General features: G+C 48.2%; 7 protein-coding genes across 7 annotated transcripts; 4 read left to right on the top strand and 3 right to left on the bottom strand.

The window, feature by feature from the left end:
- Positions 1–2,584: 2,584 nt before the first annotated feature.
- N7537_009545 (putative short-chain dehydrogenase/reductase) lies at positions 2,585–3,592 on the bottom strand (the record flags this gene model as incomplete). Its single annotated transcript, XM_056900599.1, has 1 exon — positions 2,585–3,592. The coding sequence occupies one exon, from the start codon at positions 3,590–3,592 to the stop codon at positions 2,585–2,587; it is 1,008 nt and encodes a 335-aa protein (XP_056749267.1).
- Positions 3,593–3,918: 326 nt separating this feature from the next.
- Positions 3,919–5,626, top strand: N7537_009544 (Zn(II)2Cys6 transcription factor; the record flags this gene model as incomplete). The annotated part of the gene is made up of 5 exons (XM_056900598.1): positions 3,919–4,034; positions 4,087–4,779; positions 4,833–4,929; positions 4,979–5,214; positions 5,269–5,626. 5 exons carry the CDS (start codon positions 3,919–3,921, stop codon positions 5,624–5,626), a joined length of 1,500 nt encoding a protein of 499 aa, XP_056749266.1.
- A 248-nt stretch (positions 5,627–5,874) lies between these two features.
- N7537_009543 (putative FAD-dependent isoamyl alcohol oxidase) lies at positions 5,875–7,593 on the bottom strand (the record flags this gene model as incomplete). Its single annotated transcript, XM_056900597.1, has 3 exons — positions 5,875–7,009; positions 7,065–7,265; positions 7,304–7,593. 3 exons carry the CDS (start codon positions 7,591–7,593, stop codon positions 5,875–5,877), a joined length of 1,626 nt encoding a protein of 541 aa, XP_056749265.1.
- Positions 7,594–8,145: 552 nt separating this feature from the next.
- On the top strand, positions 8,146–9,501 carry tpcI (questin oxygenase tpcI; the record flags this gene model as incomplete). The annotated part of the gene is made up of 1 exon (XM_056900596.1): positions 8,146–9,501. One exon carries the CDS (start codon positions 8,146–8,148, stop codon positions 9,499–9,501), a length of 1,356 nt encoding a protein of 451 aa, XP_056749264.1.
- Positions 9,502–9,634: 133 nt separating this feature from the next.
- Positions 9,635–10,202, bottom strand: tpcK (decarboxylase tpcK; the record flags this gene model as incomplete). Its single annotated transcript, XM_056900595.1, has 3 exons — positions 9,635–9,704; positions 9,767–9,963; positions 10,011–10,202. 3 exons carry the CDS (start codon positions 10,200–10,202, stop codon positions 9,635–9,637), a joined length of 459 nt encoding a protein of 152 aa, XP_056749263.1.
- Positions 10,203–10,581: 379 nt separating this feature from the next.
- Positions 10,582–11,004, top strand: tpcL (anthrone oxygenase tpcL; the record flags this gene model as incomplete). The annotated part of the gene is made up of 1 exon (XM_056900594.1): positions 10,582–11,004. One exon carries the CDS (start codon positions 10,582–10,584, stop codon positions 11,002–11,004), a length of 423 nt encoding a protein of 140 aa, XP_056749262.1.
- A 278-nt stretch (positions 11,005–11,282) lies between these two features.
- tpcM (methyltransferase tpcM) lies at positions 11,283–12,197 on the top strand (the record flags this gene model as incomplete). Its single annotated transcript, XM_056900593.1, has 1 exon — positions 11,283–12,197. One exon carries the CDS (start codon positions 11,283–11,285, stop codon positions 12,195–12,197), a length of 915 nt encoding a protein of 304 aa, XP_056749261.1.
- Positions 12,198–12,261: the final 64 nt, after the last annotated feature.

Here is a 12,261-nt window from a genome sequence, read left to right as displayed (position 1 = left end):
TAAGTAATATTAGAGAAATATATCCTAATTTAATTATTTAATTTATTCTTAATTTATTCTAGATAAGCGCTATAAGCAAAATACTTAATATTATAAGTAAAAAATATATTAATTATATAGTTATACGCTAGAAGTCTATTTGTCTGGTTTATACTATATTAGGGCCCTAATAGGTTACCTAATAGGTTTTAGGTTATTAGCTATAACCTAAAACCTATCGTTAGGTCAAAATAATAGACCCAAAACCCATTTTAGGTTGGGTTAGGTTGGGTTAGGTCCCGGTTAGAGTGGGTTGTGCCGAAGTCTATTACCGGTTAACCTATACTCCTTATAGTAAGCTTACTTTAAGGCGTCGAAGGACTTATAGAGCTCTATTATCTTCTCGACGATTATTTAACGAGTCTCTATAGAATACGGCTATTCTAGCTCGCTACTATCCCCTTTAGTATTATTAATATTAATCTAGTTTAGCTAGCATACTTTATAGGTCTATATTAGTACGTTACTTAGGTCCTAATAGTCGCTAAGTACCGCGGTTATAGCCTAAGAATTATTAGCCGCTATCTCTATATATAAAACTTAGCGAAACCTATAAGAATATATATTAAAGCGCGGCTAGAATACTACTTATATATAACTAAAGTCTTAGCGTCTATTATATAGTTAATCTTAAAAAGGCGAGTCTAATCCTCCTTTTACTCGGTAATTATAATATATAGATAATATATATATTAGAGGATCCTAATATAAACTAGGGCCTCTAAAAAAGGGCGGGTATTATATATAGGGTTTTATCGAGGTATTATAAAGATTTAGGTATTTTAAAACCGAAGAAGAGCTAATAAAATAATAACCTAAATAAAAGAAAATTAAGGAAGTAAGATATAAAGAGAAGAAGAAAAACGAAAGGAGGCTATAGAATTAAAATAAAGGGACGTATCCCCGATTTTTATAGGTAAAATCTCGCTTTATTTACGTTCTTATCTATATTATATCGTTTATCCTATTATATACTTCCTCCTAATTACCTATTACCCTATATAAAAGTACGCGATTCTTAAAGGAGGGATGATTTATTATAATATAATTAGACGTAAGGCTATTCCTAGATTAGTACCTTAGGCCTATAGGAGGTTTGACCTCTCTAGAGGGGGATCGCCCGTATTTCCCTATCCTTCCGAGAAGGGTTCCCCGTAGGAATAGGACCCCGCTCTATATATCATATTTCCTCCCGCTATTAATATAGGGAGACTATATATAAATCGGACTATATAGAGGAAGCCTAACGGCTCTTTAAGAAATAGTCTTTGACTTTTGGAACCACCTATCTTGTTACCTTCTCCTACCTGATTGATAGGCACCTACCCTGACTTGCAGAGTATCTTTTAACATAGGGCCACTCTAGTAAGCTCTCAAAGGTTCACTGTCAATTATTAGCCGGTATATATATATCATCGTGACATTTCATGACTTATATGTGTTAAGATCTCTCCTTGGTCATATGATGTTTCCCTACATTAGTAGTAGTCTATTTCTTACCTTTCCTCCAGTACAACTATCATCCATCCACAATACATTACATTGTGTTGTTTCATGATCTCATCTACTCTGTAGACTTCAACAATATGTTCTGATAGTCAAGAGTAGGAATAAAGAGATGGCAAGGAGCTGTGGCCTATGCCCTGGTGCATTGTAGTCGAATGCCCATAGATCTGGTTGTCCTAGTCTTTCAAGTCAGTGCAGTTTCAATCAAAATTTGTGGGCTTTCACATGCCTACAGCATAAGCAGTTACGCCTCACCTTTTGAGGGTACATCCAGAGGTGGGACTATAGACTAGCTCAGTCAGCTGCTATATGGCAGTCTCTTCGCATAGACACTTTAACTAGCCAACCCAAATATCGTATCGTTGATCGGCTGCGTGAATAACACAATGGATCTGCTGGGAATCATATCTCTCACAGACACTATCTGACTTGCTGGTCCGCGTTGTATCCTGTAATCCACCTTGCACTTTGACATATACAATCATGAGATATTCCATGTTTGTCATATTTGTCGGCCCTCGAAATGTTTCGAGGGCCGCCCTCTAAGGGCATGTAAAAGAGGTGCCCGACCCGCGGGCAGGAGGACCCTACCCTCCCGCCGTAAATGGCGGGTCTGTGGGCGGCCCTCGAAGGGCAGCTCGCGGGCGGTTATGAGGTCTATGTTGTATACACCCTTATGAAAAAGGGGACCCTCATTGAGGGACCCTTGGCAGGTGGTATCCGTGTGGTGCTTTGAACTGTTCCTCTGCCGAACCCCGCTACTGAAGCGCGATATTTGGTGCTCAAGGCGTACCTCCTCCCCTCTACCGCCCTCGACACATGTGGTCGACAGCTACCAAGGATGTTTGGGTGAGAACCGGCTATCTACACCGAGAGTCATGGCACATAGCCAACTACAAGGCCGAAGAATTGTTTAAAAGAAAGAAGAAAACATCGCAATACTGGAAATCAAGTCCAACTGTGCACAGATCACATTGCCATACTAGCTCTCTTGAGCGCTGGAATAATAGCATCTATCAACGTGTGAAAAATGATCACTTCACTCCAGTCCGACTATCTTAAGGGAATCCTTCCAGAGACGATCCTCCTCCTCAGGGTTATATGTTTGCTTCACCCATCCGGCGCCGAAGGTTTGGCCATCGTCCTCACCACGGTCCGCTTCCTTACAGTCCTCGAGATACTTGCCACCCTTTGCCTCCCACTCCTCGCCCACAGCCGCCCACACCGTCGTAGCCGCTCCCTGCTGGGAAGACTTTAAGATCTTTAGAATGTAGGGGTTGGTCATAATAGCCTCTAAGAACTCCGGAGGCATATTACGGGATATATCAGTGTTGATCGCGCCGGGGTGGAGACTGGTAGCATGTAGTCCCTGGGAACCATATAACCGCTCAATGGTGTTGGCCAAATATACCGCAGCAAGCTTAGCGTTGTTATACGCAGTTTCGTGGTTATATTCGCTCTTTTCGAAGTTGTAGTTGTCGCTACTTGGGAGAGTGCTAGCTCGGTGGGCAGATGAAGCCACGACCACGACTCGCGAATTGAGCTCGGGAGTCACACTGGCTAGCAAAGCTTCCTTCAGAAGCTGGAAGAGGAGGAAGAATCCCACATAGTTGCCAGAGAATTGCGCCTCAATGCCATCTTCGGTGAGCGTACGGTTCTGGATACCCATAACACCCGCGCCGTTGATAAGAATGTTGACCTGGCCCTTGGACTCGGCGAGGAGTTCTTTAGCTCCAGCACGAATACTCGCAAATGAGTCCAGATCCAAGTCGATCAGCGAGACTCGGCCGGGTTCTAGGATCCCGGCGAGGTTCTTCTCGGCCTTAGATCGGTTGCGGGCTGTGAGGAACAGAGTGGCCCCGGTGGTCTTTAAGGCACGAGCTGTCTCGAGACCAATGCCTGATGTGGCTCCAGTGATGACAATAACCTTACCGGCCAGCTTTCCTTCGGCACCCTCATCTTTGATGATTTGAAGGGCGGTTGGTCGTGCATCTCCGGCGCCTTGAGGGTCGAGATGCGCGGCAGCGTAGGGGCTTGGCGAGCCCATGTTGAGAAGTAGAGGAGAAGACTTTCAGATAAATATCAAGGTATAATGACTTGAATGAATCGACAATTATGGCTACTTATGTGAGTCCATTCTTTGTATAGTTCGGCCTCCAGTTTCTCCGTCCATGGCCGATGTGCGCGATTTGTCATCCTTTGCGGCCGCTTACGCGGCCGCAAATGCGGTCGGAAATGATCCGGTCATCTCCGCCCAATTTCCGCCTGTCATACACATCCCGCATTTTGCGGTCATCTTTCCCCACTTAGTCTCCTTGCTGCGGCCGTCAAAGCCCGCCAGAAACCGAACTCCGTCCACCTTCTACCTTCATCATGCAGACCCCCAGTCATGAACCCAGCCTCGACCTAGCCCCCCAGTCCTGTCAATCCTGCAGGTCTCGCAAGAGGAAATGCGACAAGGCACTCCCCAGATGCTCCCTCTGTGCTAAGTAAACACGAATGATTACATTACAGCAGCAGAGCTAACGCGGGCCAACGCAGGCGTAATCGAAATTGCGAGTATTGGAGACCAGATGCGCTTAGTCACTCGGCCACCACCTCAAGCCCGGAGCGAGGATGGTACCCCTCCCCTCTGGACGAGCAGGCAGATGTTCGGACTATTGACTTTCCGACCATCTTGTTTCTCGATCCGGCTCTGCTACAGCACGGCTTAGTGGAGACTTCACCTGCGACAGGGACTGTCCCGCAGTATATTATACAACTATTAGGCGATTTGGATGAAATCCAGCTCACGGCAACGCGGTTTTTCGAGCATGTTCATCAATGGATGCCCTTCATCTCGAAGAAGCGCTTTTATGACTTATACCTACAGCCCTCATTCCACTCGCGGCCCGATGTTGTTCTTCTTTTATTGGCACTGAAGCTCATCACTACCTTCCCGCCGGCTGGTTCTCGTAGTCCCCGGACAGCGTTGTATAACTCAACTAAACATTTTTATCTAAACGTGGAAGGGTGTTTCTCTATTTTAGTACTGCAAGCTGGAGTTCTTGTTGCTCTTTATGAGCTAGGACACGGGATCTACCCTGCTGCATTCTTGTCGATCGGGACCTGTGCGAGGTATGCCTATGCCTTGGGTATTAATGTCAGTCGCACGGTGCCAAGTCGGAGAGTGCTCACTCTGGTGGAGGTTGAGGAGCGACGGAGGGTCTGGTGGGCTATTGTCATTTTAGACCGGTTCGTCGCTGTCTACCGTGAGCGTTTTATTTCGGATACTAACAACATAAAAGCTTTGTGAGCATCGGCTGCCCGGGACGGCCCTTTGCAACTGCAGATCCAAAATTGGATGACTTTTTACCAGCAGATGATGCTGCATGGGACCAGGGGGTATGTCAATTCGTGATCTTTGGCTTTTAGCTGCTGATCTTGAAATTAGACCGTCAAACCCGATAGGTTCTCGACTCTCTCGTCTCCAATGACGGGACATATGAGTAAATTTGCTCTGCTTTGTCAAGCCGCCAGATTATTGGGCCAAGTTCTCTATCACCTCTCAACCGACTTCACCAGCGAAGATGATGTTTGGATACAGCTCGATCGTACCCTGCAGTCAATGTTAGGCGCTGCATTAAATATTGATTTCCCGGACTATGATCAAATCACCTTCGTGTACAGGTTAGTACTACAATGGTCACCCTTATCTTGTATAGGCGTTTACACCAAACTTAGTGCCCTGGTCGCCCTATACACACCCTGGTTATTATCCGATGCAGTTGAAGAAATCGAGGCCTATCGTTCACGACGAGCGAAGGTTATCCTTCAACAAATCACGGAGCGTATTAGTGCAAATCTGATCGAGCGACAATGCTTTTTGGGTCGGGATCCAGAGGATATGTCCCCGTGGGGCCTGTATTTTGCCTATCGCATCTGTGGCGCCCATATGCGGACCAGCAGTAAATCAGCGCATGGCCTTGAGGTGGTGAGGAGCCTGCGTGAGGGGTTCATGAGTATTGATGTACGGTGGAATGTTGCGGGTGTTTATCTGCAGCTATTGGAGGCCCAGGAGGCTATCAATATGGAGGCGTGAGTTTGTGATCTATATATTGAATTCAATTATGTTCACATCTTTCTATGCAATTATGAACAGTTCAACCATGTTTTCCATCGCAATCTCTACCCAAGCCATCGACAAACCAGAATAGACGACTCCCAGTGACAACTAAACTCTACATAAGCGCCCGTTTCCGTCTTCATCCCACCGGTCACTTCCCACTCCCGTCTTCACATACAATAACTGCTGTGGGTCATACTTGTTCTTGACACTCAGCAGTCTCTCTACTTATTCCCGTAGAAACTTTCCTTCCAATCTGCGTACAGATGATTGGCCTCATTCAGATAGACCATACCACCCGGTGTCGCCTTATCCATCATCGGCTGCAGCGTTTTAGCAGCATACTCATCCCGCGCCGTCATTTCCTCTGGCGTCGCGTTCCAGTCCCAGCTGCCCGCAGGAGCACAAAGAAGCATCCCATCGCGCCACGCGGGATGCAACGAGTTATCCGGATGGGATTGGGTGGCGACAGTGAAACTGTCGCAGTAGAAGGGAGAGAAGGCTTCCACAAGAGTAATATTGCGGAAAAGGTCTGTGACGACAGCATTCGTGGTAGAGTTTGCCACGAGTGATCGAGGGATGATGCGGCTGTTGGTGAAAGGATAGAAAGCGTCGTAACCGTAGGGGGCTGGACCCAGGTAGGTGTAAAAGTGGGTATAGTAGTTGGGTGAGACTTGTGGCGTATTGTAAGGAGTGATATTGCGGTGTGCTAGGTCAGCTAAGAATGGCTTAAGCAACCGATTGACCTCGGTGAGATTTGCACCAGGCATTGTTCCGTATGCGGATAAGGAGTTCTTCCCGACGGAGTAAGTGAAGGAGTTGCCGCCATCAAGGAAATCAGGAAGGAGTGCGTGGAATGCACCCACGGCCTCCCAGTAAGCAGCGTTGCCAACGATCGAGTCGTTGAAGCTGAGAAGGGTACCACCCACTATACTGTCCGTGTGCAATCGAGCGGTCATCGAGAGAACGACGGCAAAAGTGCCACCGCCACCACCGCTGAGGGCCCAGTAGAGGTCCGAGTTTTGATTTGGGGTCGCTATGAGGTGCTGACCGTCGACTGTGACAACCTCCCACTCCAGCACATTGTCGGCACTCGTGCCGTAGGAGCTAGAGAGGATTGAGTGACCGCCACCCTGTGTATAACCACCTACGATACCGACGGTAGGACAGGTACCCCCAACCATGCGGTGACCTGTCGAATTGGCAAGCCCGTAGGCTTCCCATCCTTCAATACCAGCACCTAGCTTTGCAGCGGGCCCTTTATAATAGGGGGAGCTGTAGGAAGGGATGTACTCGGTGGACTTGAGATTGTGAGTCCAGAGGGACAAGCTGCCTCTCCCGGTGGACTTGCCCAGGTAGCTGGATTTATCAGTAAATTCTGGTTCAAATATTAATTTAGAGGTATAGTACGTACTCATGTCCTGTGTTCTTGATCACGATTCTTATGTTGTACTTTTTAGCAAACGCAATGGCGCCCCGGACATCGTTTACTCCAGTGACATTGACAACGTAGTTGGGGAAGTTGCCCAGCTCACAATTCTGAGACACATTGGTGAAGGGAACGCATGTGTAGTTCTGGAAGTACTGGCTGAGGACATCTCCAGGAGCGGAAATACTGGCGTGTGTCAGTGATGGGACCCCATTTGGACAGACTGTGAGACCCACTGGCTGGGAAGTGCCACATCCCATGTAGCTTTGAGTTGGGCACAGGCCGAGGAATCAAAAGTTCCGAAAGAAGATTCATGGCATACGCTAGCCTCAGGTATAGTTGCAATCAAGTTTCCATTGATGGTCTTGTTGAGCTTGGCCCACTCGTGGGATTTGGGCCATGCGGCGTCCCCAGGGAGAGCACGACACGACGGCAGATTGGAATGACTGGTATTTGTTGCCAGTCCAAAGGCCGTACTTATCAGACCAAGAAACACAAAAGATTTCGTAGTCATAATGAGTATCACACTAAGTGAACAGGGAAGTGTTCGACAGTGAAGAGGGAATGAATGGTTGGGATTCGAGCCAACAAACTTTCCCTCGAGGGGGCTTTTATACCTGACACGAGAAGAGGTGGACATTCATGTTAGCGGAGCCAGTACATCCGGAAATCATATCATGACAATGGCTGAGCAAGAAAAGTTAACTCCCAATCTAGTTAGCTAGAGCTTCCTTCCGTACCTGACGATCGCCACATGGTCGCCAAGCGATGAGATCGCAGCTGAGGCTTAGCAGCATGGCACGTTAGCGGCAGAAGCCTGCATGAAGTGGCATGAGGCAGATAGGCAATCATTGTTTAGCTCTCAGACCGGGACAATTCCTATGTTAGCGTCAGCAAAAAAGCTCGGAGTCCGAAGCTAGGGTTGCTCGGGATAGATGAATCTGACTCAGCGCTTTGATCGGCGAGGCGTACGACTATATAAATCGGGTTGGGGCCATCGCCATTGGGGGCCAAATAAAAGCCTAAAGCCAATCAGCAGAAGGTTGGCATCGTATATTATCCCACCATGACGGCTACTGAATCCTCCCAAGTGCGCCTCTCGCCTGACCATCTCGGCATCGCTCGTATCGATGCTGGCGTGGTGCCGGGCGCACTCCAGGCTGCCAACAAACTCCTGCAAAAGAATCATGACGAATGGCACATGTACTTTCAAGACATTGCCGGGCACAACCATATCCCGCATAGTTTGCTCACCGTACTGGCCATGGGTGGGGGCCCCGAGCAGCTCCGACGGGCCTATGATGACGGGGAGATATTGCAGCGGCCGCTTCCTTCGTTGATACCAGAATCCATTGGAGAATTGAGCGACCCGCGGGCTTTCTTGTCTCGCATGGTCAAGATTCCCGAGTACACCAACTTCCTCGTCTTCTTTGAGCAAGAGATCGAAGCCAAAGGGTGGAAAGCCGTTGTCAACGAGTATTGTTTCAGTGGAACATCTGTTGCGGAGGCTGTCTTTGCTCAACTATTCGAAGGCCTTTACCACCCAATTATTCACTTGGGATTTGGTGTCGAGTTTGACCAACCCAGCATCGTCGCCGAAGGTCTGGCCCAAGCGGCCTCCCATCACCCGGGCCACATTTGGACCCCATTCTTCCGCCGCAGTGAAGAGTTGGCCCGCTCAGGATCCATTCAGCCCAGGCCGCTTATTGAACTCTACCAAGCCGTCCGTGCCAACGAGAAGATCCGGGCGTCTGCTCGTCTGCAAGATGGACCATTCCGCGGACAGGGAATGGTAGAGCGGGCCTCGGATGAACTTGTCCCTCTAGCTGCTCAGTTCCAAGTGACTCCAGAAACTCTGGAGCGCGCCGCAGCGGAGGTAATCAGCTGTTCAGCCTTCACGACCGCCGCTCAAAAGCCCGGCAAAACGCCCAAGGTCGACTTTTTCTATCTGCATATGGTAACCTCTGCGTTCTTTGTCCAGCTTCTCCTCAGCGAGGATTGGATCTCGATTGAGAACAAAGTACGTTTGGTGGAGTGGAAGGGGCGTATTGACCTGACATGGTACGCGGCCAACGGATCACCAGAGCTGCAGAAAGAGGTGGTGAATGAGTATAAGCCAACCTTGAGTAACGACATGGATTGGGCAGAGTTATATCGCGCTGCAAATGAGGTTCACGATGATGGCCATATTGTGAAGTTCATACGGGCGCTGAAGAATGGAGAGGACGTAGTGACTCCGTTTGAAGGGGGGCCAGGGGCTGCAGACTTCCCCGTTCAGGGTGATATGTGGCTGAAGATGGCAAAGTTGTGCTACGATGGCACAGCGGAAATCATTGATGAGCCAAATCGATTGTTGTCGAGGAAATGGGTGTTTGGTGCTGGTTTCGATCTCGCGTGGAAAGAGATTCCAGAGTTGGCTTAGGTCAATTGCATTGCTCAGCTATACTTACTTAAATACAAGCACAGCTTTGGCAGAAGACTATAAGGCTTAAAAGCGTAGTTTCAAATTAAAACTATTGAATAGTTTCAAGCAATTTGGAGAAATCAGAGCACAACTAACAACCATCGTATCCATCAACAACCTCGCCACCCCGAATGTACTCTTCTACCCAGCCAATAGTCATCCTGAAATGGTCAATGAGAATACATAGTTCAGAGAAAAAGAAACAAAAAGAAAAAGTACTTACGAGCTCCGCTTTGTATCAGCAAAGTTTTCATGATCACCAACCAGATGCTCCTTATACCACGGATCGTCCTTCATGCGCTTGTAGTCGTCGACGCTCTTGAAGATCACCTGACTGAAGCAGTCAAAATCGGCAACCCGCGCCATTTGCGAGTCAAACAGTTTTCCCATCAGCGCGCGTGTCGAGGTTTGATTGTGAATCTGGTCCATCAGCCCCTGAGTCACTAGAGATCCAAAGAGAGACTGACCTGAGTCCAGCGTTTGACGCCATATTTGACCATCAGATGTTTGGTTAATGGGGCCGAAACATTCACCATATGACTTCGGTAGTCTTCTTCGCTCATGCCTGGTTTGCGATAACCACATATTGTCAGGCAGAGGTACTTGTTCTCAGGGGAGCCAAAGAGCTCAGGAATTTCAGGCTCATCGATTGATACCATTGTTGCGGGACGTCAAATTGATGAATTCAGAAGAGGTTTAGGCTAGTGTGGGATTCCTCGTTGAATAAGTCTAAAGGAATGAGGTGCAGTCTCGGTCTTTTGTCACTTGAGTTTTGACCATACGGTAATTTTAAATTATATAGGGATCCCCGGTCTATTCCTGCACAATCATACGTTGCTAAGCCCAAGGTCTCGGGGGGTTTAAAACTATTTAGGCTTGCATTGACTGCCAGAACGGTGAAAAAAAACGAACACTGCAAATATGTCCCCTTCCAACATTGGGACCCAGGCCACGGCTGTGGTAGCCGGCTCATTTCTCGCAGGCAAGCAACGGGATGAACAGCCGCTATAGAAGTTTACTCTAACAGTCAAAGGTGCCATGGTCTGTCTCTCGGGGGTTGCCATCCCGGTCTTCCTCGACACCGACACCGATGCCGCGCACCTGGTCCGCCAATGGGTGCGTGTTTATCACTACGGCCACATTTACATGCCTGCACTTTGTCTCGCAACCTGCGGGCTATACGGATACATAGCCCTAAATCGTTTGCAACGCCGGATTTACGTGCTGGCTGGTCTAAGCACGATCGCTATGGTTCCCTTTACTTGGATCTTTATGGCCCCAACCAACAACACTCTGTTTCATCTGGATGGACTGGACAACCTTTCTTCTATTGAACTCGCAGCAGTGCAAGATATTGTGATAAGATGGTCTTGGTTACATTTGTTTCGATGTCTATCTCCCATAGTTGGTGTTCTGCTGGGCTTCACGGGTTTGCTACAGGAGCTCGGGTTCGGGCTATAAATCTGAGAGAGAAACGAGTATAGGCTCTGGAACTTCGGTGGTTTCTGGTTTTGTTGTCATTTTTTGACCCGAGTGGCCAGTTTCTCCTTTTGTCCTCCGGCTTTTACGGACATCATATTGAGCAATGAATAGTGTGCATGGTATTTACATGATCGAAATCTTCTATATATGCCCACTCCAAAGTCCTTTGATCACACCACAGCTTTCTGTCGGGAATCCTAGCTTCAAATAAGCCCCCTTGATCTCATTCTCGCCCAATCAAAATAACAACAGCGACCATGAATCTTGATACCAAGATCTTCGCTCAAGATAAAGAGTTCTGGAACAACTATCTCAAAGGCCGCCCTCAAGCCCCCGAGTCGTTCTTCAACCGCATTTTTAATTATCATGAATCCCACGGCGGAGTCTTCGGAACTGTCCACGATGCCGGAGCAGGAAACGGGCCATACTCTCAAAAGTTACGCTCTCGCTTCCAACATGTCATCGTTTCCGACATTGTGGCCAAGAATGTTGGGCTAGCTGAGGATCGTCTCGGAACAGACGGATTCAGCTACCGCACAGCCAAGGTTGAGGAGGTGGATGATATACTGCCTGGTAGTGTGGACATGGTATTCGCGACAAATGTGATGCATTTCCCCGATCAGCAGGTGGCAATGGCCGCCATCGCCCAGCAGCTGAAAGCCGGCGGAACATTTGCCTGTGGATCATTCGGGCCTGCCCGATTTTACGATGCCAAATTACAGGATCTATGGCAGCGGATCAGTCACGAAGGGGGTCGACAATTGTTGAAAAAACCGGGCATCAGCAGCTCCGACACAATTCGTGTCCTGGCGCGCACTGGTGACGCCAATATGGCACCTTTGGATCCGGAAGTATTCGTCTCTGGTGCTCAGAGAGTACATCTCAACTTCAGAAGTGGGGGAATTACTGGGCTGCTGCCTCCGGAGGCTTATCGTAAGACGGAGCCCAATTTCACGGGTCCCGATGACGAGGTGCTTTTCGAAGACGAAGAGGGATGGAGCTTCGAAAAGGATTTGGATGGGATCAAAGAGCATTTCTGCTCATTCCCCTTTGTGGCCGAAAATTTGGCTGTCCTCGCGGGTCTTTTTGCAGAGTTGGATGAACTACTGGGAGATGGACGTGTGGTGCGTGGGTATTTCCCTGCACAAATTATCTTGGCTACCCGGCGTTAATAGATTAGGCAAATTGAAGTATTCTACTTGGAAATTTCTAATTGTTTTTTCTGTGGCTATTAAT

The sequence above is a fragment of the Penicillium hordei genome (assembly GCF_028827395.1).
Source record: "Penicillium hordei strain IBT 12815 chromosome Unknown utg000005l_segment0_segment0, whole genome shotgun sequence".
In the NCBI taxonomy this organism is placed as follows: domain Eukaryota; kingdom Fungi; phylum Ascomycota; class Eurotiomycetes; order Eurotiales; family Aspergillaceae; genus Penicillium; species Penicillium hordei.
Note: the sequence above shows the minus strand (reverse complement) of the source record. Positions and strands in the feature narration are given on the sequence as shown.